The sequence below is a fragment of the Gobio gobio genome (assembly GCF_949357685.1).
Source record: "Gobio gobio genome assembly, chromosome: 5".
Classification (NCBI taxonomy): Eukaryota; Metazoa; Chordata; class Actinopteri; order Cypriniformes; family Gobionidae; genus Gobio; species Gobio gobio.
In genome coordinates, this window is record NC_137101.1 from 14123807 (window position 1) to 14150828 (window position 27022).

At 38.5% G+C, this 27022-nt stretch overlaps 1 protein-coding gene across 2 annotated transcripts; it reads right to left on the reverse strand.

The window, feature by feature from the left end:
• Nucleotides 1-3831: 3831 nt before the first annotated feature.
• Nucleotides 3832-27022, reverse strand: braf (B-Raf proto-oncogene, serine/threonine kinase). Of its 2 annotated transcripts, XM_079818108.1 has the most exons (20): nt 26827-27022; nt 22526-22627; nt 21628-21891; nt 19253-19356; nt 19043-19145; nt 17548-17696; nt 17163-17282; nt 15880-16039; nt 15433-15472; nt 14622-14741; nt 13156-13289; nt 12947-13064; nt 12771-12855; nt 8736-8912; nt 8503-8549; nt 8270-8388; nt 8061-8192; nt 7682-7816; nt 6907-7060; nt 3832-6808 (listed from the first exon to the last, which is right to left on the reverse strand). In XM_079818108.1, the coding sequence occupies exons 1-20, from the start codon at nt 26992-26994 to the stop codon at nt 6786-6788; spliced, it is 2454 nt and encodes an 817-aa protein (XP_079674234.1). In that variant the 5' UTR covers nt 26995-27022; the 3' UTR covers nt 3832-6785. The 2 variants fall into 2 exon arrangements, with proteins under 2 accessions (XP_079674234.1, XP_079674235.1); XM_079818109.1 differs by lacking the exon at nt 14622-14741 and having other exon boundaries at nt 26827-27010.

Below are 27022 nucleotides of genomic sequence, written 5' to 3' on the forward strand. Positions count from 1 at the left end.
AATAGCAGCATCACAGCACATGTGTTTAACCACTTGCACCACTGTGGCTTTCAGGCTGAGTGTTGGTGTTTTGGCCACTTTGTTTGATATAAAGGCAACAATTTAACGTAAGCAATAGTGGGATTTGAACTCATGTCTTCAGCGCAACCTTAGCATCAAATAACGTGTGTTTAGCCACTTGCGCCACTGTGGCTTTCACACTGAGAGCTGGTGTTATGGCCACTTCATTTAATATAATGGCAACAGTTTAACATAAGCAATAATGAGATTTGAACCCATGTCTGCAGTGCAACCTTAGCATCAAATAACGTGTGTTTAGCCACTTGCGCCACTGTGGCTTTCACACTGGGAACTGGTGTTTTGCCCACTTCATTTGATATCATGACAACAATTTAATGTAAGAAATATTTGGATTTGAACCCATGTCTCCAGCGCAACCTTAGCATCAAAGAAGGTGTGTTTAACCACTTGCACCACTGTGGCTTTCACACTGAGGTGTGGTGTTTTGGCCACTTCATTTGATATCATGACAACAATAGTGAAACTCTGGTCTTTTTGATTAAAGCCCAACGCTTTATCTACTGAGCCACTGAGCCTGTGGAGTTGAAGGGTGTTTTGGATGGGTTTTTATTGAGCGCTTTATTTTATTTGATGGAAAAAAGTCAGCAGTTGTGGGATTTAAATTCAGACTTTCATGATAAAAGGCAAATGATTATCCTCTGCGATACAAAATGTGTGATGAGGCATGGCTTGTTTTTGGGTCCTGTGTGAATTTTTATTGTTAAGAAAGGTAAATGATTACTGCATCTGCGGGATTTGAACAGATCTCTGTTGTAGTTTTGTTCTTCAAAGACTGGTGTTTAAACAGCACACCTTCATGGCTGGCATGTAAAAAAAACTACAAGGCTTTGTCTCACTCTCAGCTTGAAAGGGTCATTTTTATTCCATGGAAATTAAGAAATGTGTCATTTAAATTCAGAATTTAATGTTTGAAAAGTAAAAAGTTAGCCTCTGCACCACAGAGCTAATGTTTTGTTGTTGTTGTAATGTAATAAACAATTTTTTCAAGCTTGTTCAGTTTTAAGAACATAAATTAATTATTCCCTAGCACAATAACTGTGTGTGTATGTGGTGCTTTTTTGCATTTATTGACAGAATTGAAGTTAAACTAGTTATGTGTTTTAGTGATGGTCACAGCTCGCCGTGCCACAGCTACCCATTAAAAAAATCAGCTAGTCCAAGTGCTTATGATTAAATCTGCATCCTTTCAGCTAAAGCTATTTATTATCCACAGCTTGAGGATCCCACTGACTTCATCAATGCTCATCTCAGCTTATCTATTTATGTAGTCGATTACATTTAACTATTATTTAGAGTAACTTTTAAATTCTTTTAGATATACTATATGTAGTAATGTCTGTTTATTTTTGAGGCTCATATCAGGATGAGCGAGAGAGACACCCAGTGCTCTGTGTTTGTCATGACAGTTTACAGGGGTAGACGCTGACAACTGATCATTCTGAAATAAGTGGAACATTGTCCCAAATAAGATATAATGCATTCATAAAGTCATAGTGATACCATTGTCAACTAAAATAAGTTTCTAAGTAATATAAATGACCATTGACACAGCTTTGAGATGTATGATTTTTATTTTGTTTTTTATAGTACAACAGAGAAAAGGTCATGAAAATCAATTAGTTGAGCTTGTGACTATTTAACTGAAAAAGAAAAAAAAAGTGCTTAATGCAAAAACATCACAAGGCAAATCGTTTAAAAAGGACACATTATAAAATGATATGGTAACTTTATTTTCATATGAACATTGTGTTGTGAAATCCAAATGTAAGTTTTTTTCATGTCACAAAAAATAGCAGATGTAAGATATTGCGTCGCTAATTGTGTGTATTTCACAGGCTTTACAGGCAGGTGGCAGGTCAAATTCATGCAAGTGGGAGGAGCCACTGAATCTGCAGCTGTGACAGGTCAGTAAATTTCCCAGGATTCAATAACCTGAAACTCTTTAGGATAAAAATTGCTTTTAACCATAAAACCTTTCAATTCCATTGAGTACTAATATGAATGGGCCACATATTTATTTAATATACAGTAAAAATGGGCTCCTGGGTTACAAAAAGCAGCTCGTTTTTCAGTAAATGTCCAGATCAATGTCAGTATTTGGCGAGTACATGCACAGCGGAGACCGTAGAAACACCGTCTAGGGCACTGGAATGTGTGCAGCACTAAAAGTGCGAACAAAGCTTTCAGTTGGAACAATACATGTCTTCAAAAGTCATAAAATCACACTCTGGAAAAGTTCCCTAGGTCTTAATGTGTTTTTCAATCCTGTAAAGTTACTGCCCCCTTTGAAAGCATTCAGATGACTTGAACCAGGCTACAAGAATCTACACAACCACAGCTACACCTCTGAACTGAACAACTCCGCTTATAAACAAGATTGTATGAATGGACTACATAAATGGCAGATATCTGAGGGAGTTGTCTGATATGGAAAGACTGTGTTGCTTTACAAATCCAGGCATATAATAGACTTTAAGGGTTTCGCCAGAGTGGAAAGAGGTCAGTGGGAAGGTGTACATGGTCCACAGGCTGGGAGTAAAACGACGGGTCAGCGTGTCGGCCAACCTCAAGCGCAGGTTGCAGCTCGAGCACACAATGTGGTTTGGGCAGCAGGACTGCAAGGGTGCCCGCTTGGGTTGGTTTGAGGAGGAAGGGGAGGTTGAAGGCAGTGCCAAAAGCCTGTTGACAGCACTTCGGCTGCCGAGGCGGTCCAGGGATCTTCTCAGCGCTTGCTGTGTACCTTGCGCCCCGGCCAGCTCCCGCTGATACTGCACATCCAGTGCACGCAGGGTCCGCTCTAGCTGCATGCTCTGACGCCGCTGTGCGTTAGCCAGGGAGCGCTCTGAGATTGACATGAAATAAAAACAAAAACAAACATGCATTATGTCCATAACTAGCAAGCTCATGAAATACTTCAAGATTTTACAACACAACTCACTTTTCAGAAGTGTAAAAGAGTATACTAATGGATTAATGAATGCAGTATCATTTTATTTATACTTCTACCTCGTTCATTGTGTCTTTTTATTCCTGACAGAGAGATAAAACTGGACATCCCACGCTCGTCTGAAAGAGATGGAGATATGCAGGATCCAGAAAGTTGAGAACTCACATCATGTTTTACATTCCTTATAAATTGAGCAGTGTTGCACTACATTCAGTTTTTGAGAAAATATATGCATACACTACATTTATATATGAAATATATTGATTTGCTAAGGTCCATCATACATGCACCATGAATATATCAGACACTAAATAATATATAAAATCTGGAAAACAAGCAAGTTATGAATATATTCACTTTCCTTCATTTAATTTAGACTTGTATTTACTTACCCATGGATGTTGCAGCAAGCATTTAGTGTCCAATAGCTTCCAAAATACAAACTTTTTTTTTTAAATCTAAAGACGGAAAAAGGCTTTGCTGTTACTTAATGTAGGTTAGGTTACCTAACTGATGTTCTACTCGCTTAAGTGACAAAGCATCTCTTCTTAAGAAATGAAAAAGGATTTGGAGGGGCCAAGTAAGAAAAGAGTGGGCAGAACTAGTGAGAGAAAGGCAACTCCTCATAAACTTTCCAAAGGTGCTTTTACAGAAAATATTTCTTAAAAATCAGATAACACGTTGTAAGCCAATAAAGCTAGTTTATGGGTGAATAGTGTCAAGATCAGTGTTTACTGTGACACCTTGTAAAAGCAAATGGTGCTTCAGATTGAATTTCAAATGAAAATAAACGCACAAAAGTATTACAGTTTCCATGCACTTCTTTAATATATCAGTTTTTCATATTCACAACAAATACATTAAGCTCTTTTTCCTTTTATATAATACAGTCTTAAATATTTTTACACAGAAATATTTTCTCAGAATTTCATCTATCAAAATGTCTTTTCTTAACCTTTATTTCTTAAGTTGAAACATTTGAAGTCATTTCATTGTTTTTTTGTTTTTTTTATCTCCATGCCTCCTAGCAAACGGACAGTACTTCCTTTGTACAGCTATTTACAGATGAAAAGAGTCTCCCAAACATATGTATGATAGTTCTCACTTGAATGAACTTGCACTGGGGTGGGGGTTTAAAGTGCAGGCAAGGCAACAGAAAGGAATGTGATATGGACGTTTTTGGTGAAGGCTTTAAAAAGCAAATAAAAATGGGGTTTTGGGGAGTGAAAGAATAATGGTTTTAGAGGATATATATATCCTCCCCGAGTTGTAATTAAGTATGTCCCCAAGTATTCCAGTCAAGAAGGATCAGTCCTTCGCATGTCAGACCTCTTCAGTAACATTCCCATAGAAAATAAATACAGCACTCTTAAAATACACCTCTGCTATCTCCATACGCAACCCATGATAGGTTTTCCAGCTTAATCTGAGAACAAGTCCATTCACGTCTTGTCAGAAACTATACATGTGAAAAAAAGTGACCACTGTCACAACCAACAGGATCCATGGAGCTCCTCTCTCCTTAATGGCAAGTTTAAGTGGCGGAACCAATTCACAGAGCATCGTCCTTATAAAAATAAAAAGAGACTCAAAATAAATAAATCAATCCATCTCAACAGAAGCAAGAAGATGGTGCGTGTGTCCTCGCTTTTGTAACAGAGCACGAGTGGTGAACCAAGCGCAGAGCCTCAGTTATATGTGCAACATCAAGCATTTTGTGGAGCCGAAAGCAAAAATGCGTCATTTCGTACAAGAAAAAAAAGGAGGTGGAGCCACTTTTTTTCAATACGAAGAGGCCGAAATAATGAAAAGCATTCCTACGAGGCCACTTCCACCGTCCACAGTGTCTAGGCGAACTTCAGGGCTACACAGTGCTAGTGTCACTACAGCCCAAAGCTATGCTAGAGGGTTGACGCAGAAGTCTTTGGACCAACGTGAAACGAAGAGCCGCCGTTTAGTCGCACTTTGCGAGCAGGAACCGAGGAAGCCAGTTTGAATCATAGGGTGAATCGATTTGGTCGAAGATCCAGATAACCGTTCTCTGGCAATGGCAACGGTGGACACAGATGGCGTTAGGAGGTTGGATTAAGCTTTGGTTTTTAGTGTCCTATGGCCCTGCCTGCTTTTGAAGTGGATTTTCATTCATTTTGCAATCCGATAACCATGCTTTAACCTCTTCATATGACAAAATATATTAAGTCTTTAAAAAGGCAAAATTGCTTATCTGCATCAGTCATTTATACAAAGTGCACAGACAAACTGCGTAATGTCCATTTCAGCAAATCACAGAATGAGTGAGATAAAATGTGTGTATATGTATATATATACACACACACAAACACCTCTCCAAGAGTTTGAAACAACACTGAACAAAAAGTAATCAAATTAAAGCAATATAAATTAACGTAACTTTGCAGGCCTGCCTGTCTATAACACAAGAAAAACTATATGAAAACAACTAAAAACAAAAAGCTATGACCCGTGAACAAACATTTTGGAATGAAATCCAGCGGTGCAAGGTCCAAAGAGTCACATGACTTGTAGATGAAAAAAAAAAACATAATTTAACCATTATGACCTCAAAGGAATGGCTTCTAATAACAACAGTTAACCATAAAGTTGTAGTGAAAAGTACAGAAATACATCTGAAATACGCCCACATCTGAACTCCGTAGCAAGGCTTCATGTTTGCTTTATACAGTGGGTTTTTTCTACAAGAAACTTTAAATATGACCTTTGACTTATTCAGAAACATGACGTCAGCTACTATAAGGCTGCGAAACAAAATAAAACTGAATAAATCACATTCTCTAGAAGCGCAGAAAACGCTTTGATTTTGCCCACCTCGGAAATGTCTGATGGAATTTGTGCCGATCCAAAAGAGGCTAAAAACATTTACCCAGGCTTCTTTGCGTGGGGCATCCGTGGGGATGTGAAATGTAAAATAAAAGATACTAGGAGTTTGCCTTGACAAAAAATAAAAAGCAAAGAACCTACGGAATATATTTATTTAAAAAAAAGAGGTCTTTTCAATGGTTGCTTCATTTACCCCTGCTCATAAACTGACTGTAAAAAAAAAAAAAAAATCTGGGTCTGTTTATCTACAACGTATGACCCTGGAGAAAAAAAAAAAAAAGTATTATTAGCAACTCCAGCCATAGGCAACATTATGTTACAAACTCGTTGCAAGAGAAAGAAACGTTTCTAAATATCATTCAAGTTATCTCCTGACATCCAGCACCTCCACAACTGCGACTTGACGTCCTTGCTCTTATGCCAATTTTTCCATGATTCCATGCCACTGATCCAAATATGGACCCTGTTTTCTGATTGGCCAATGCTGTGTTCTTCCCCTACAGGGGTGGAGTGAAGGCGGGGCTTGTGCTCCAATATAATTCATCCCAACCCCATTGATCCTTCTTCTCGGGGTAAGATTTTTATCCCCCTCCGCAATGCCGTTTTTTTTTTCCAGTGACCAGGCATTGGTTTCTCACGTCGGCCATTTTTTGTTGTAGGCTGCATTATCGAGTTGTCCTATTTGATGTTTATGACATTTTTGTAAATTCAGCAATGACACCCTGCAGAGATCATTTTATTTTAAAGCAATTCCATTGAGGCCGTAGCTCTTCGGGTAAAGAGGAAGAAAAACAGCACATTCTTTGAAAACTAGTCCTTTTCTGTGTTATGGATGAACCCACCGTAGGAACACAAGACGTCGTAAAAACTGACAAGGGATGGAGTTTTAGGATTTGCAGCACTATTTAAACGCTGAGAATTCTCCTGAAGGGGGACACAAAGGACCGATTTGTATCAGTTTTCATACTAATTTATGCAATGCAATTCAAAATGCACAACAATGTTTGTCTATTTGTACTTGCCATAGCCACCAGCCTGAATGGGTGTCTTGGGGGAAGCGCAGGCGTACAGGCTGAAGTCCTCTGTCTGGAAGCCAGCGCGGTTAAGGGACGGTTCAGAAGCGCTGCGGTGGATCTTGGGCAGAGAGCGTGCCAATAACTCAATAGAAGCCAGGATCTGCCATAAAAAGATGAGAGATATATATACACATAAGAAAATAACAATATATTACAGTACCGGTCAAAAGTTTGGAAGCATTACTATTTTTTATGTTTTTTCTCATCAAGCCTGCATTTATTTGATCAAAAATACAGAAAAAAACCCCAGTAATATTGTGAAATATTATTACAATTTAAAATAATGGTTTTCTATTTTAATATACTTTCAGATGTAATTTATTTCTGTGATGCAAAGCGGAATTTTCATCAGCCATTACTCCAGTCTCACATGATCCTTCAGAAATCATTCTAATATGCAGATTTATTATCAATGTTGAACAGCTGTTCTTTTACCATTTTTATTCATCAATGAATCCTGAAAAACGTATCACAGGTTCCAAAAAAATATTAAGCAGCACAGCTGTTTTCAACATTGATAATAAATCAGCATATTAGAATGATTTCTGAAGGAGATTGAAGAAAATTCGAGTTCTTTTCAAATCAAACTATATCAAATTCAAAGCTGCATTCTGTTAATGACACTCTGATGCCATCTTGTGGCAACATTCTTCAACATGCCCTTGACAGATGGCAGGCAAATTGGAGAAAGCAGAAGTCAGACAGGTGTTCAAAACATTACCTGAGGGAAAAGAGGTCTCTCCTCCCGCTTTTTCTTCAAACAATCTGCCATAAGTCTCTTCATGGCCTTTGGGCAATTACTGCGCACTTTGCTCAGGTCAGGGGAAAGGTAACCCCGGCCAACCATAAAGATAATCTGGATAGGATAGATAAGCGGATTACATTTTCGAATATTCAGATATTTGCTATAATCTATTTATGTCATAGACACGTATATTACACATACAGTACATTAAAAATGCAAATTGATGATAAGGCATAAGTACAACTCATGATTATGTAATTTGGGCAAAAAAAGTCTCACTGGTCATAAATTTCGACCTGGTCATCTGAACTACTAAAGGGATAGTTCACCCAAAATACACCGATAAGTGGTTCACCTGGTCTCTGTTGTTTATGTTGGAATAAGGCAGAGCCCCTGACATGAGCTCATAGAGCACAATGCCGAACGCGTAGACATCTGACTGGAAACTGTAAGGGTTTTTATCCTGCAGTCTGATAACTTCTGGAGCCTGGAGAAGACCAATGAGTCAGTCCAGAAGCAAATATCAGTGCAAAAGAAATACTCATAGCTAGTGCCTTCACTCACCATCCACAAGATAGAGCCAGAAAGCTGCTCAAACTGGTGTGAGCCACTCCAACGGGACTTCACTGTAGCCAGACCGAAATCACCGATCTTTACCGTTAGATCCTCATGCAAAAAGATATCTAGGGAGGGGGTGTTAAGGCTAATATAGAAGCGCATGTACGTACACATAGGACAGTGATGTCCAAGCATATCAATAAAGACATTTTACAACGACAAATCAGTCCAAAGGATACTGTTACTCTTCAGATCTCTATGAATGATGGACTTGGCGTGCAGATAGCTGTGAATAAATTAATTTTAAAAGTGTTAAATTCATGCATTATAACCTGAACAGTTTAGTTTCATGATGGCAGTAGGTTTCACGCTTTCTATTGAAGCCAGAAGACTAAATGGATTCTTTATTCCTAAACATTACTCAGCTATAGTGATCATCTGTGATTTCTCTCTAATCGATCCAGTGACTCACTCCATGCCCTGGGCCGTCTGGCGGGCAATGTCAATCAGCTTGATCATCTCGAACTTGGTCTCGATGATGTGCAGGTGATGGTAGAGACTCGAGCCTTCACACCACTGTGTAACTATAGCCAGCTGGGGTTTGGTGGTGTAGCCCATGAAGAGCAGGATATTCACATGGCGGGTTTTCCTGTGGGAGATAAAGAATTTTTAATGAGCTATGGTAGAACAATGTTTTGGTGGCTCTAGGGGCTGTCAAAAGTTCAGGTACTTTGGTACTACATCGATACTTTAATTTATTTTACCTGTAACCAAATACTGGGTCAATCCGGTACCTGCTGATACCTGCTTTCAAACGTTCCTGTGCGTATTTGTGTGTTTTTGCTTTGGTACCGAGAGCCATGAAATTTGACGGTTCACTAGGGGTGTTGAAATTAATCGTTTTTTCGATGCATCGCGATGCACACAAGGACGATTTGGTATCGGTTCAGTAATAGACCATAACCGATTATAATGTACTGGCGCTTTTCTGACGTCATTTGTCACGTTTGTGCGTTGTCGCGGTAGCATACAATGGCAGAGGGAGGCGAGACGCGAGTCAGAGTAATTAAAAATGCTCAAACTACTTTAAAAGCAGACATCTCGGCACATTTTGGCTTTTATGAACAACCTGGTAAGCACGACCTAGAGAACGCGCGCTGTGTGTAAATCATGTCACGCACAAAAAAAATGTGCATGGGGTAATAATACCACTAACTTAATAAAACACGTCTGCCGTATTCATCGTGAGCTGTCAGTGCCAAGGTGGACCCAGCTCAGCCAAAAATTTATCAAATTATATCAGCGTTACAGTTCTTAAAGGATTAGCTCACTTTCAAATAAACTTTTGCTTATAATTTACTCACCCCCTTGTCATCCAAGATATCCATGTCTTTCTGTCTTCAGTCGAAAAGAAATGAAGATTTTTGATGAAAACATTTCAGGATATTCCTCCATATAATGGAAGTCAATAGACCCCAAACGGTTCAAGGTCCAAATGAGAGGTTCAGTACAGCTTCAAAGGGCTTTAAACCACATCAAACGGTACCAGACGATCAATAAGGGTCTTATCTAGCGAAACGATCTGTCATTTTTTTTTTTATAAATAAAGTTTAAGTTTTATAAGCACAAATGCTCACCTTGCTCTGTTGCGCCATCACATGTCGCCCAAAGTGTTGCGCGCTCGCGACGTCACGTAAAACCCAATTACGTTGAAAAGGTCACGCTAGACGCAGGCGCAAAGACGTTTGAATATGTGGATACGGTCCTCCTTCTGCTCATTTGTAAACACTGACTCGGTACTTCCGCCTGCGTCTAGCATGACCTTTTCAACGTAATTGCGTTTTACGTGACGTCACGAGCGGCTATCACTGAACCGAGCAAGGCGAGCATTTGTGCTTATAAAACAAACTTAAAAAAAAAACAAAAAAAAAAAACAAGACCGATCGTTTCGCTAGATAAGACCCTTATTGATTGTCTGGTACCGTTTGATGTGGTTTAAAGCCCTTTTGAAGCTGTACTGAACCTCTCATTTGGACCTTGAACCGTTTGGGGTCTATTGAATTCCATTATATGGAGGAATATCCTGAAATGTTTTGATCAAAAATCTTCATTTCTTTTCGACTGAAGACAGAAAGACATGGATATCTTGGATGACAAGGGGGTGAGTAAATTATAAGCAAAAGTTATTTGAAAGTGAACTAATCCATTAAAGGGCCTCTTTACACCTGGTCACTTAGTGCGTTTTTACAGGTCAGATATTTATCTGGTTTTTCAAAAAGATTTCATTTACATTTGGTCACATAAATGTATCTCATATAAATCCGATCTCCAATTCCCGCACTATATGCAGATTTATTGGAGTTCACGTCACCGAAAACAACAGATATGAGCTGCATTTTATTGATCATCAGCTAATTTCAAAATCTAAGACCGCAATAGGAGAGCGCACGGCAACAGCACTGGTAAGATCAATCGGTTTCTTTATTTTTCATGAATATGATTGTATTTTGAGCACCTGCGACTTGCTTTCGGTTTTATTTGCGGTAGTTTGTGCGCTGGCTTGTTGAAGAGATACGCTGCTGCTCGTCTGCGGCGATACTTGCTTCAGTAGTGCTGTCATATCTGGCTATAACATGTCATATAGCCCATAACGCTCTCACACGTAAATTTTTTTTAGCATTGTTGCGAGGAGTAAAATGTACATATTTGGTTTCAACAACCAGGTGCATTTAGACTTTAGTTTTGACTGTAATGCAGCCAGACCACCTCCTGAAGTGGCTTTTAGTATATTGTATATTTGTTCTAAATGCTCCTGTTGTCTTCTGTGCCCAGACTTAAGTTTTGTTTGATACATTCAAGAAGCGTGTTTTCTTTGAGCAGGTAAAATTAAAGGTTCAGTTCATATAACTGACTGACAAAATTATATACATGAGGATGCAGTGCATCGTGATATCGAACCAAATCGATGGCATGATAATCGTAATCGAACCGTGAGACCGTTGTAGGTTCACACCCCTACGGTTCACATATGCTAATTATTTTGTTTTATTTTGTAGAAACCATGGAAACACCTAAGACGGATTAAAGGGTTAGTTCACCCAAAAATTAAAATTCTGTCATTAATTACTCACCCTCATGTCGTTGGACACCCGTAAGACCTCCGTTCATATTCGGAACACAAATGAAGATATTTTAGTTGAAAGCTGATGGCTGAGAAAGGCTTCAGACAGGCCTCCATTGGCATTCAGTACATTGACACTTCCAAGATCCATGAAAGGCACTTAAAACGTCGTTACAAAATCCATCTCACCACAGTGGCTCTACAATAACTTTACGATGCGACGACAAAATTTTTTGTGCGCAAAAAAAAAATCAAAATAACACCTTTAACCAACTTGTTCTCGACTTCCGTGTGTGCCTCCACGACGCATGCGCGAGAATTTGACGTAGCGCCGGCGTTCGGGAATCCATGAAATACACACTTTAACCCCATTTTGAGAACTACGCCGAGACCTAAAGCACGATCAATGTAGAATCCAACAGCTTAGACACGCGCGTCTTCCTCTGCTCGTAAACAAATCGCTTCTGGGTCATGTGTCCGAACGCCGGATCTGCGTCATATTCTCGCGCATGCGTCGTGGAGGCACACACGGAAGTCGAGAACAAGTTGGTTAAAGGTGTTATTTTGATTTTTTTTTGCGCACAAAAACTATTGTCGTCGCATCGTAAAGTTATTGTAGAGCCACTGTGGTGAGATAGACTTTGTAACGACGTTTTAAGTGCCTTTCATGGATCTTGGAAGTGTCAATGTACTGAATGCCAATGGAGGCCTGTCTGAAGCCTTTCTCAGCCATCAGCTTTCAACAAAAATATCTTCATTTGTGTTCTGAATATGAACGGAGGTCTTACGGGTGTCCAACGACATGAGGGTGAGTAATTAATGACAGAATTTTCATTTTTGGGTGAACTAACCCTTTAATATATTATGTGTTTTATTAGACAGGTGAGCAACTGTTTATATACATTCATCAACAGAAAACCAATCATTGTTATAGCTCAACACAGTTAATCTTACTGTTTAAATCTCGTTTTCATGATTTACCGCGAGTACCATGTTTTACCATGCCTAATATCAATCTAGCTGACTGCAGTGTGCAACAAGTGTCTCATAGTAGCCGCCGAGCGAACGCACAGAGTAATATTATAACATAACTTTCAACACACTCAAATGTATCAATGATAAAACAGCGCTGCGTTATTCCACATACACATGACTGGAAGAAGCGGAAAAGCTACACCTTTGTTTTGAATAAGCGACCTCTAGAGTCGAAAAACTACATAGTGGCTTTAAGTTAAAAATTAAAATGTAGATTGTAATTTATAAAAATGTATTTTAAATGCAATAGCATTCGTAATTAAAATAACAAAAAACTACATCAGTTGACCACAATTTGTACAGATACAGTCCCCGCTTTAAAATCATGAGCAATTTTAGGCCTTATCTTACCTTAGGACACCCACTTCATTTTTAAAGGCCTGTAGCTGCTGTGGAGTGGGGGCTGTGACATTCAACATCTTTACCGCCACATCACCTGTGAGGAAGAGGAAGACACATTTAGCCTTTTCAGTACATTCCTTGTTAATCTGAGGTCCAAAGTCCGTTAACTTTCTCACAGGACCTACCGTGCCACTTCCCCTTGTAGACTGTTCCAAAGGAGCCAGATCCTATCCGCTGGCCCAGGGTGATCTGACCTTCTGGGATCTCCCAATCATCACTTGAGTCCCGTCGACCCAGAGTTTTCTACAGAGCAAAATATTTGACAAATAGATTAAAAATGACCCTTGGCCTGGACTAAATGTGCCAAGTTAGGTAAAAAAAAAAAAAACGTTACCATTTTATTGCGGTCCTCAGATGAAGACGATGGCTTCCGCTCCCTTGGTTGGCACGGCGATTTCGCCACCTTCACATTGGGCAGGGAACCAGGCAGGGAGGCAGGAGGTGTGGCCGACAGGCCTGTTGTGGAGCCTGGCATTGCGAGAGGTCGAGAAACAAAGTTACTTCAACAGGAAAGGTGAGAGCCAGAAAACAGAATAAGAGGGGAAGGAGACAGAAGGAAAGGAATAAAATCTTGTGTAGAGTCACATGGGGGAGAGAAAGAGAGGAAAGGGGCACATCACAGCCCATGCAGTGTATACAGGGGGCTGTGAGCAATGTATGCCTCAAATATAAGTATACTATCAAATCCTGTGCCACATTCAGTCTCTTTCTGAAAAGACAAAATCTAAAAGTAACCCCAAAAATATCTCCCACATATGTACGGAAAAGTATTGTAAGTAGGGATGCACTGATATAATAATTCTGGCAAATACCAGTGTTGTTATTGTTAACTGAATATAGTAAAAATTATTTTTGTTAATTGAAATAAAATATAAATATAGATTAGATTAATTTAGCTACTAAGTAAATAAGTTGAAGTACTAAATATGGTAAATCTGAAAAAAAGAAAAAAGCTTAATTGAAACATTAACAAAAAAATGACAAAAGCAATTAAAATTATTAAACTTTTATTAAAACGAAAACATATATATGAAAAAAATAAATAAATAATAATATATATATATATATATATATATATATATATATATATATATATATATATATATATATATATATATATATATATATATATATCTAGAATAGATCATATATAAATAATTCTAAAATAACAGTGACCAATACAATAGGCTGATAATTGTTTTCAAGTTATGGTTAATAATTAATAGAAGGCTCATATTAAAATCTTAAATGAATTTTTTTTTAATTAAATACCAAAATGCTAAATCATTTTTTATTTTAAATCATAAAATATATATATAATATACAGTATGAAATGCACATTTTGTGATCTGCTAAAGATTACATTTAATAGTGTAATTCAATTATTTTTTGTTTTCTTATTCCAGATTATCTGGAAGTGAGCTTTAGATAATGGCAAAGGCGGTCTAAATTTAAAAAGGATGAAATATGTATGCACATTTAAATATACAATACTGACCATTATCATTCAAAAAAAAAAAAAAAAAGAGTGACCTGTACTGAAATGTCTAAATTTGATGTATGTACCATTTTGGCCTTACTAAGTGAGTTTGTAGTGTCGAGTTGAGGAAAAGTGAGTGGAGCCCATGTCAGTAAAAGCGTGCGTGTCAGAGAAGTGTCAGACAGAGTATTCAACAAACGAAGAGGAGTGAAATACATCAACAAAACACACAAGTGGAAGACAGACAAACAGACAGACAGACAGACAAGCAAAGGACGAGACAAGGTGTGGGACACGGCCACGCACAAAGGCCTATCTACCTCTGAACACTGGCTCAGGCTCAAAATCAAAGACAATGTCATTGGGGTGGGAGGACAGAAGGGGGCTTGAGGTCCGTGTTCGGTTCTTCCTCAAGCAGCGGGCTGGGTGTTGCGAGGGGGCTGCAGGGGGGAGAGAGACAGACACGGGATCACTGGCCCCTGAAGCTCAGGTGCACTTCCTGTCACCAACTACAAAAATCCTGTGTCTACTCTCAGAGCTTGTTCAGAGATGATCAAGTGAATTACAGAGCCAGTTTTTATTTACTCCTGTATACAGTCAGTCCTTAAAGGGATAGTTCACTCAGAAATGATAATGATGTTATCATTTATTCGCCTCGTGTCAATTCCAAATGGCTTTGATTTTCTTTTTTGCTTTTAAATGTACATTTGTATGATGGAAAAGAGCAGCTTGGACATTCTCCTAAACATCATCTTTTATGTTCCACAGAAAAAAGAAAGTCGCACCGGTTTGGAACAATATGAAGGTGAGTAAATGATGATGTTTACTTATAATGTTCTGGGACATGTTTTGAAACAGAAAGGACAGGGGGTAGGTTTTGAGAACACTGATTAAGAATTAGTAGTTTACAGCAGGCCGCTATTGATAAAGAAAAGGGCAGAAGCAATTCACAAAGCGGGCAGGGGACAGAAAGGCCTGTTTGTCAGCTTTACTAGCAGGCAGGGTGAAATGGATCAGCTATCCCAAACTTCTAAGGCCAATGACACAGAGAGAGCACAAAGACATGGGATGACGGAAAGCCATTTGAATTCAGTGTCTTAGTGTATGTTTTCTGTTTCGGACAGCCCTTACCTCCATCTGACCTCGGTAAGCCATGATCACGGATCAAATCCTGAACAGGAATAACACAGATTAGCAGGGACTAGGGGAGTCCGGGGCAATTGCAACTTTTTTTACACTTGGTGTTATAAGAAACATTTATATTAACAAAAGACTTAAAATAAACAAGATAAAAAAAATTCCATTATGGAGGTGATGCAGTGGTTTAGGGCAACTGTAACACTTAATATAAATACATTTATTAAAAATAATATTAATTTAAAGAAATAATATTGATATAGTGCATCTAAAAGAAAAGCACGCATCGAATATTATTTTGTTAATATTTAGTAATATTACTAAATAGTTCACCTTTATATAATACTAATTTTGTTTGATTCAGGAAGTGGGACATACATTATAATTATTTAAAATGCATTAAATCTCTTTGGCTAAAACGTATTTATCAGCTGTTCTCACATCAATGTTGACCGGCTCGATGGTGTTGATATGGACGTTAGGGGCCGAGGAAGAGCGATCCCGCTGTCCAAACTGGTTGCGGTGGTCCTCCTCTCCAGGTCTGAAGGACTGTGGGATGGGGATGGATTTGGACGGGGACACAGAAGGATGGCACAGAGACCTGTAGATAAAAGACAGGAGAACATAATTAAATTTTGCATAGTGCATGATTAAAGTCACAAAAACACTGCAGTATATACTTGAGGCGACCCATGTGATTTCTTAACTAAAAGACACAGCATTAAAAGGTTAGTTTCCCCAAAATAAAAATTCTGGATGAGACGTTAAACCGAGGCCCTGATATATATATATATATATATATATATATATATATATATATATATATATATATATATATATATATATATATATATATATATATATATATACACACACGTCTCCTCTCCATCAATCAGCTGGTGTGTGGTGGGCGTTCTGGCAAATATGGCTGCCGTTGCATCATCATCCAGGTGGATGCTGCACATTGGTGGTGGATGAGGAGATTTCCCCCTTCTATGTAAAGCGATTTGAGTGCCTAGAAAAGCGCTATATAAATGTAACAAATTATTATTATTATGACCTTCGTTAACACTACCATACAGAAGTTTGGGGCAAATAAGTAAAAATGTTTTTTATTTTTAGATTTTTTTTAGATTTTAGACTCTATTAAATAAGTGATATTTTTTAACTTTCTGATTATCAAAAAAAAAAAAAAAACCTTCCACAAAAATATTTTCCACAAAAATATTAATCAGTTAATTTTTTTCAAGATTGATTAGGGGTGTAACGGTACACGTATTCGTACCGAACTGTTTCGGTACAGGGCTTTCGGTACGGTGCATGTGTGTACCGAATGGTTCCGAATGCAATCTTTAAAGGAACACTCCACCTTTTTTGAAAATAGTCCCCTAGCGATTGAGTTTTACCGTTTTCGAATCCATTCAGCCGATCTCCAGATCTGGCAGTAGAACTTTTAGCATAGCTTAGCATAGATCATTGAATCTGATTAGACCGTTAGCATCTCGCTCAAAAATAACCAAAGATTTTTGATATTATTCCTATTTAAAACATGACTCTTCTGTAGTTACATCGTGTACTAAGACCGATGGAAAATGAAACGTTTCTTGAGCAACAAATCAGCATATCAAAATGATTTCTGAAACATCATGTGACTGAAGAAGACTGGAGTAATGGCTCATGTGTACATATAGTCAATATAGTGCAGATGTGGACTAAATTCTTACCCAGTGGACTCGGATGGAGGGATGGAGGGGCACATCTCTGAAATGGGTGTCGTGCCCTCTGATGACGCCTCCTCCTGGGTAATGGGGTGGTGCACCAGAAATTTTGACGCCAACAGTAAACTGAACAAAAACATAAATAATAAGAAGAGCAGTACAGATATATTATGTATAATGAATTACCCACAGCACAAAAATATACATAAGATGCAAAATATTCAAAATACATTGAAAGTTAATATAGGAGAAATAAACTTAAGCAAAAACAGATTTAATATTTAATTGAAATATTATTTACATGCTTTGTTTCACTGCGCATTATGTGTGGAGCCAATTTCACCCTTTAATGGATAATGCAGAAGTGAAAAAAATTCCCAAGAGCACTCACTCCAGCTGATCGTAGTTGACACACATGAGCGGGACCTCTGTGCTGCAGCGCTGGTGGAACTTGTAGCCGCACGTCTGGCAGCGGAAGCCCTGAAACAGCAGCTTCCGGCAAAAGTCACAGAAGGCCAGCGTGAAGAAGGTCTTTCGCACCTGTTTAGTCACCGAAATAACCCTCAGAGTTATTACGAAGAATCTGGATGTTTCCAAAGCACAATATATTACAGTCAAGGTGGATGAGAAAGAGGTCAACGTATCTTTAAGGCACACTTTAAGAAGAGTAAAATCAAAAATAGAAATGACCTGTCGGCTGTTGACTCTCAACTGTTGGCTCGAACTTCCTCTTTGTCATTTCAGATTTATTTTAAACAGGACCTATTATGCAAAATTCACTTTTACATGGTGTTTGAACACTGATGTGCGTCCACAGCGTGTGTAAACAACCAGCCTATAAAAATCCACCCACTTTTTATAATCCCAATAAATTAGAAGCAGTCTCTGAAAATACACTGTTCCAGATATCCAAGCCCCACTCATGACTGGTGACAAACTGCCCTATTAGCATAGATCCCGCCCTGAGAGACATGCACATAGTCCGCCATGTTTATATCTTCGCTATAGCACCTATTGATATGATGTCTTCACCACATAAACATTAAAAATAGATTCAGACCGGCATCTGACCCACTGAGGACACAGTGAATGAATTTCTTTTATGAAGGAAATGTGCCGAAGAAATTAGGTCTTATATGTTTGATTCTGAAAGATGGGTCGATAACAACAGCTCAAACATCATATCCAGAACAAGTAAGCATCGCACTTCATATTTTGTGAATGTTTCCAAATCGCGTTTCTGAATATGCTTGTTAACATGCTGTACGGCTTATGTGGCTAAAGATGATTATATAAATTAGAACCGTAATTAAACAAAACGATACATGTTCTATGCATATATTCTTTGGCTCTGTAGGCATTCTACTACAGTTCCCACATGAGCGCCTGTACAACAATTTATAGATGATCATGATGGAACGTGTCAATCGATAAGTTGAATAGAGTTAACTCTGCAACAGCTACATAAATTCATCTAACCATTCAGAAATGTCCTGTTGCATTCTAAAACTTGCAACTCCTGTCTCTCATCTGTCCGACTCCTGTGAATACTGCGACTAACAATTTCTGACATTTTGGCTGTGTGAGATTCTCCAGTTTTGTTGTTGCCTGAGTATCCAAGGCACGAGCTGTAAAGGCTCCGCCCTCTTCTGGAAAGGGGGCGGGGAGCAGCAGCTCATTTGCATTTAAAGGTACACACACAGAAACTGCGTGTTTTTGCTCACAACCAAATAGGGGCACCATACTGTAATAAATTATCTGTGAAGTTTTTTGAGCTGAAACTTCACACACATTCTGGGGACACCAGAGACTTACTACATTTTGTAAAAAGGGGCATTATAGTTCCCTTTTAAGCCACAGCTTGTGGTCAGTTTCCTCATACTCACAAAATTATGGGTTGTCAGTGGCACATTCTCTAAAACCTCAACATGGAGCTCCTCCCCCGTCAACCAGGAAATGTCTGTGTCCCAGCCAATAGGCTTCTTCTCCCTAATGTGGGCGGGACAGACATTAAATGTGAAGTACGACTGGCAGTGTGACATAACCTTGTTATTTGTTTTGTTTTTTGCACAAGTAATGGTTAGAACAGTTATTACCCATCCTGAACCCTGTAGACCGCACAGCATTCTGGGATCAGGCCTCGCATCATCAGAGCCTTCTTTAAGGAGTCTCTCAGAGTCATCCCACAACGAGCTGGAACCTGAAACACACACATAAACCACTTACTCGAGTAACTTTCATCTCCTTACAGTGAGACTGTGGTTACGTCTGGGCACGTTTGATTTCTTGGCTCCTACTCATATGGCCGCTTCTCTTTGCGAAAACCAACAGAGACAAGCTGAGCAGATAATCAAAATAAAGGGGGTCACCTATATTTGCTCATTTCCCATGGACTCCCACCGCTCTACAATTTGGTTGGAGTGGAAATTCTTTTTAAAGCCCTGCCTGAAACCTTACTGTAAAGCAGGGGTGGGGAACGTTGATCCTGGAGGGCCACTCTCTGGCAGAGTTTAGCTCCAACCCTAATCAATAGGGATGCACCGATTGTTCGGCAAACTAAATTATTTGGTCAAAAATAGCATAAATTGCACTTTCGGTGTTCAGACAAATAAGTGCAAAGACAGAATAAATTTAACCGAACAATAACTTTTTTGATGACACGATCAAATATAGCAACCAGCGCGTGTGAGAGAGAGGCGCGCACGCTTCTAAATGCAGCAAACATGTCAGAAGTGTGGACGCATTAAAGTGTCCGAGATAGACGCAAATATGGCCGTTTGCAGACACTGTCTAAGCACCCTCAAATGCAAGCAAGAGCACCCTCAGTTGATACTGTAATAATATATTGTCTGTAGAACGTCAAATGTATCCATTTACAACGAGTTTCTGCAGCAGTGACAGGCTCGCAAAACCTCTCATGAACAAACAAACAAAGTGTAGACACGAATCGACGCAAGTAAGATATTTATTGTGCATTGTTAGCAGCTTCACTGAACTTTGTACTTTGTGAGATCGCGATGAACTGACATAGCGACAGCGTTTAGTGATGGAGTGGTCTTGGCTCGCTTTCGAGTCTGCAGTTTATATAATCCATTTAAATAAAACTAGTGTTTTTCATGTTGCAAAAAGGATTAATGACCAATTGCACGCTGCAAGGTTTGTAAGTGACATAGTGAAATAGTAACACATTAAAGCAATGTAAAGGCAGACTAATAGAAAAAGATATTTTTGAAAGTTTTTTGAAATTCTAAATAATGTTAAATCTGTCACTGTACACTCACTGCTGTGGTGGAGCCACTGGTTAGCCTACATCTGCACTTTAATAGAGCACCCTCAGTGATTTGATTATGATACCTGTAGGCATAATAGGCCTAAGATAAGATAAAAAACATTAAAAAAATTATATATATATATATATATATATATATATATATATATATATATATATATATATATATATATATATATATATATATATATATATATATATATATATATATATATATATATATATATATATATATATATATATATATTTTTTTTTTTTTTTTTTTTTGTGCTTTGTTTGTATAATGTCTGCTGGAATGCAAAAATTTTTTCAGTGTTAAATATTTTTAAATTATAGTTGTAATTTATTTTTCTTTTTTAAAAAAAGCAAGAAAAAATAGTAAATTTTTACTGTTTAATTTATGCAATGGTGAAAAAATTGGCAAAATAAATGGAAAAAAATACCGTTTGGTATTCGGCTTTCGGCCAAGTGTTTTATTATTATTATTCGGCTTCGGCCAAGAATTTACAATTTGGTGCATCCCTTCTAATCAAACACACCTGAAGCTAATCAAGGTCTTCAGGATTACTAAAGTTACAGCAAGGTGAGTGTTTTTTTCAGGTGTGGAGCTAAACTGTGCCAGAGAGTGGCCCTCAAGGACCAACGTTCTTCACCCCTGCTGTAAAGTATTGTCAAAATACCATCTCCGTTCGAACTTCTCAAATCCAACTGTGGGCAAAACATTACAGACATAACTTACCCCACTTTTCAGATCTCTTAACTGATATTCTGTCATAAGGCCAGTATTATATTAGTATTATTTACATACTATTATTGTATTTGTATAGTTGTACGGACAATTTTGATGGTACTTTTTTAGTTTTGCATGGAAGAGAATTTTAGACAAGCTTTTATCCTTATAGGTTTTTACTAGGGCTGTGAATCAATTAACATGTTATAATAAAATAATTACATCATGGCGATTATTGCCTATTGTATATATATATATATATATATTTGTATATATATATATATATATATATATATATATATATATATATATATATATATATATATATATATATATATATATATATATATATATATATATATATATATATATATATATATAAATTGCACAAACTTTTTACAAATAAAATCTAAACAGTATTCAGCAACAAACAATATCCAGCAACAACTCACCACTGTCCTCTGTTTGTTGGGCAGGAAAACCCTTACGATGGGTTTCTGGGGCGAGCGGGGATTCCCTCGTGCTGCGTCAGTCGGGGTCTGCAGGACCGCCAAGGTGTTTGGGGCGATGGGGGCACTCTGGGCGCCCTGTCCCGTCACATCCAGCTGGGTGGGTGTCGGCGAGGAGCAGAACTCTGTTCCATTTCCAATGGCCTCCAAAAGCTGCTGTTCCCGTTGCTGTAATGCATCCAGCTTACTAGTGTACTCCTCATAGGCCTGTGGCGTGGAGGAAATATATCATTAAGACTTTATGAACGTTTCGCATAAAAGCTCATGTTTTGAACCTATTAGAGGATAAAGATCTGAGGTTATGCATTAGCTGTTATTGCATACACAAGAGAAATTAAGAGAATAAATCCCTAGATAGGTAGCTAGCTACCCATCTAAGCAGCATCTTAACTGTCATGGAGTGACAATGTTCTGTGTAGGCAACAACACTCGTTTCATTTTCCACTGACATGTTGCTAAGCTAATGACACTGCTCTAGTAAACACAGGAAATATTGGGAAAAGTTATTTTTATTTAACTATTGGATCATTTCAAATAATTTCTTCCACTTAGTCCACCAACTTGCATAGATTTCTGCACTAGGTTTGTTGCAGTGCATTATGGTGTGGATACTTTAGATGCTGCCTTAGAATTTAACCAAACAAGACATCTTGAAGATGCCTAACTTTTAGAACAGCCTTTGCATTGGGAGTGTGCCTATGATGCCTTAAAATGCTGACTATTTAGGCAGCTCACTAGAGTTTGGGACAAAGCTCAAAGCCCAAGTTAATTGTAACTGTAGATGGAATCAAAACCTTTCACATCACGCCAATGACCGCAGCTCTTTGTCGGCCCAACTCACCTCCAGGTATATAGATGGCGGATTGTGTTCTCCACCAAATTTATCTAAAAGGGCTTCTAGGTGCTCCTGGGTTAACTTAATCATCTGTTTGATGTTCCATATCTGCAAAGAAATTGAGAGTTAGCAAACCAAAATTTCTCAGCTTGCTTTTTATGAGAAGGTTCCACTGATTGGGCAAGTGTTTGAGCAGATGCCTTTGAACTTCACCATAGAGGAGCTCATGACTGTGCTAAATCTAATAAACACAGAATCACTTGCTTGTCTCCACTAAGCTGTAAAAACTGACACTGGACGGCTGTCTCTGGCCCTGCCCACAGAAAATGTGAAATATTAATTAAGTCTGAGGTGTGAAGTAAGTGAAATATAGACAGTCCGCTCTAGCAAAGAAACTGCAGTGCACAACATGGCACTACCAAAAGGCCTGTTCACCCAAAGAGCGATAGCAATATTAGCGTCCACATTAACACACAATATTAATTTATGATAAGTGTTGTCTTCCGCTGCTTTAAAGCAGGATCAATTTTGATTAGCAATTCTGACGTTTTTTTAACGTTCATCAGCTAGAAAACAGCTAGTTTTGGAAGTGATTCCAACAATATTGTTTCTGTGCTGTTATCATTATAGTTATGGTGTGGACTGTTTTATTTTACATTTAGAATGATTTTTAAAATTGTATATTTATCGTTATCCTTGGTGTGAACTGAACAGGCCTTAACTATGTTTGCTTGAGCATCACAAACAACACTGGCTCAACCAATGGTATGCATTTGGGGGCGGGACTATCCTTGTGTCCAACCAATGGAAACAGGGGAGATCTTCTGGAAACCTGTTTCATGTCCTTTAAAGGGATAGTTCACCCAAAAATGAAAATTCTGTCATCATTTACTCACCCTCAAATTGTTTCAAACCTGTATGAGTTTCTTTGTTCTGCTGAACACGAAAGATATTTAGAAGAATGTTTGTAACAAAGCAGATAGAGCAACCATTGACTACCACAGTATTGTTTTCCCTACTATGGTAGTCAATGGTTGCTCTATCTGCTTGGTTACAAACATTCTTCTAAATATCTTCTTTTGTGTTCAGCAGAACAAAGAAACTCATACAGGTTTGAAACAACTTGAGGGTGAGTAGATGACAGAATTTTCATTTTTGGGTGAACTATCCCTTCAAGGCATAAAAATCACCTTTAACAGTCGGATCTGATACTGTAAATACACTATATATGCAAAATCTTCTGACGTTCACAATCCTAATGTTAATTTATACATCTGAGACTATTTGTCAGGAGATGATTCGTCTACAAATTTTTGCTGTTGAAGATCAAAGCACATTTTTAAAAAACTTATGGCGTGAATAATGTCATGTTTAGCTAGGTTTCCATCCACATATTTGTATGTAAATTTTTGGATATTGCAGGAAAAAAAGCACTGGATGGAAATGCCAAGAAGTTCATAAAATTCTAAAAATGTACACGTGTGCTCAATTGAAGCGGATATATATATTTTTTTTATCCAATGACTATGATGGAAACACATTTACCGAATAAATCCTCTAAAAACTCATGTGGCTTTGCCTGAACAGAGGATGTGATTGGATAACTGGACTAACCAGCGGATCAATCTCATTGCACAGCATCTCAAATGTTGGTTTGGTCATTCTGATATGCCTGAGACGATGTTTGTCATAAAAATGGTTGGGTGTAATGACCTCCCAGAACTGTCTCGCATGATTGCGTTCCCAAACACCAGGCATTTGCCTCAGAATGCAAGATAACATAATAGCGTTTATTGCGTTTCGTCTGTGCACTCTGAAGCGCAAGTAACTTAAGATGTAGGGGAAAAAGCCACAGTGGCTTCCTGGATTGCAGATACTGTATTTTGCGGCAATTTCCCAGGAATTAACGATTTTGTTCTCTTGAACACATTGGGTGGAAACGGTGCCTTTTTCGCAAATGTTTCAACTTTGCGCATAAGTTCAATGGAATCATATTTAGTGTTGGCAATTGCAATTCGAAATAAAAAAAGTACTACTATATCCAATATTATAAACGTTTCACTCATAATTCATAGCCTATTTTGCAAGCATTCGCACAAGGAAACATTAAAGCAAAGTGCATGTCCAAAAAGCCAATAAACATTTTTCAATTTTGCCAAGCAATACAATCAGCATCATAAAATACTCAGTTCACTGGAAAATGTCCCAGCCGAGTGAACAATCTGACAGTGCTACAAAGCTTTACAAGTAAACTTTATTATGATCCCCATTTGGAGACACATTTTTTTCCAGCAGAATGTCAAGAAACTTGGAATGCCTTTACACCCCCTTGAAATAGCACATTTAAGTGCATCTAACTTGAGTTCGGATGAAAAATCCTACATTTCGAGAGTCAAGCTGCCACTTGATTCCTAATCAACGGTGCAGATAAACTGGCTCTACTAGTCAAATTAGTGCAAGAAATAGCTAAAGGCACCTGTGACAAGGGACTTTCTCAGTAGTCTTGCCAGTATAAACTCCTGACATGCAAATATTGCTGACAGTTTCTTAAACAGACATTTGTTACAAGGCAAACCAAACCTCATGTGGTAATATACTCCGTGTTTCCAACATGATGCAACATAACCAAGACAGTTTAAAATAGCTCAATACATAAAATACTTGCAGGCATTCACACAGCTATTCTCCAAAGGGGCAGTTCACCCAAAAATTACAATTCTCTCAATATTTACTGAATCAGTATACACAGAATCAGACATTTTGAAGACTTTAGCCAATGAAATTGGTTATTTTTAGGTTAATGATTCCTTCAACATTCATGTCAGCAATGTGAAAGCTTGTTGACAATAAATATGTAGCCCAACATACAAGATTCTAGGTCAATGTAAAAGTTGGAGAAACTGACACCGCATAACCCATGTTTATTGGGAAGACATATGGCGTACCATTCGTGGTTATGGCCCTGACCATCAATAAAACTTGTAACTAGGTTTATGGACTGTTCAATCAGATGAAATCATGCTCCACTCTTTTACTTAAGAGCAAATTCAGTGCTCAAAACACAGCATGAGTAAAAAAAAAAAAAAAGTAAATATATAGTTACTATTATAAAAGAGCAAGACACGTCCCGTGTATAATCAGACCGTACAACCTTGTTACAGCAGCCAGCAGTAAAATTAATCTAATTATCATTTAAGCACTCCAATAATGATGATTTACACAAGCTGCTCTTTAATCCAACTAATCTGCCAGCAAAATAGGTAAGCCGTTTCCTGAATAACCACGTTTGTGACCTGTTCCATGACGGTGTAAACTTTTCTCTCTTTTTTTTGACTTTCCGAATTAAACAGAATGAATGGATGCCCTACTGGAAAATCCCTCTTAAGTCGGTAGCAGTGTTTTGAAATCTTGAGAGGACAGAAACCAGCTAAAATGTTCCACCAAAAAATAAAAAACAAAACACAGCTAGCAGTTAGTCAAACTGTTTTTGGAACATTCTAGTTGTTTTCTAGATTGTAGACAGCCAACAAACCAACTACCAGCTTAAGGTGGTTTCTGGAACATTGTAGATGGTCAACTAGTACATAATAACCAGCATGTTCCTAAACACAAGTTAAGCTGGATTTTGCAGCAAGGTGCAGAATGTACCCACGAATACCCCAGTGTGCAAAGGCCCCTTATTTCAGCAGCATAGGTGATTTGTGCAGACAGACAGTTGACAGCTTAGACGAAAGCAGCATAATGCAATGCATTTGCACGGGATCAAAAAACTGAATATAGAGCGCTCGCAGGACTCAATGCATGAGCACAATGACATCACTGCAGATTTAAATGTAAATGTAAATGTAAATGCATTCGAACGCAGACTCGCGCCAGCTGGTGACACAAAGGAGATAAAACAATGCACGCGAGCAGTTAATTTATTCCCCGTTGCATCTGTAGTTTCCCATTAATATGATGCATCGCAAGGTGAGATACGTAGCATGCATGCATTGCAGCGGGGTCTGGGGAGGAGGAGGGGGGGGAAGCCAATGAAACACGAACAGGCCTTCTGATAAACATTGGCTCAGAGAACTGCAATGAGAGAATTATAAATGGCGTCATTCGGAAATGCACCTTGCGAAAATGCATAAGCGCACGATATAAGATTTGGTCAATTTATATATTGGTGCATCATCCCGCTCCCCTGCAATGCATAGCATCCCCCCTACGATCCGTATTACAGCCGGTGTTTCCTGAACATCTCCATCCAGCCCAGCTCCGCTCAACAGCCAAGCTCTCCTTCAACCCTGACTCCCCCATTGTACCTCCTCGGGAATGTCCTGTTGACATTCGGGGATCGCCGCTCCTCCGGGACAGGCGGGTTCGAGTCCCGCGCCCAGCTCGTCCAGTCCCGGGTCCCGCTCCGGATCGCGGTTCATGCTGTCTCCGTTGAAGACGGGCGGTGGGGACTCGGCGCTGCTCAACGCCGCCATTTTAAACCACGAGAAACTGAGTGGAAAA

What these genes read in the sequence shown, in the direction of transcription:
- braf (XM_079818108.1), bottom strand. Translation starts at nt 26,994, where the DNA reads ATGGCGGCGTTGAGCAGCGCCGAGTCCCCACCGCCCGTCTTCAACGGA. An exon ending in GTCTACAGGGTTCAGGATGG is followed by an intron (nt 19,146 to 19,252) that starts GTAATAACTGTT and finishes CGCCCACATTAG; the next exon opens with GGAGAAGAAGCCTATTGGCT. An exon ending in TCGAGCCGGTCAACATTGAT is followed by an intron (nt 15,473 to 15,879) that starts GTGAGAACAGCT and finishes ATTCCTGTTCAG; the next exon opens with GATTTGATCCGTGATCATGG.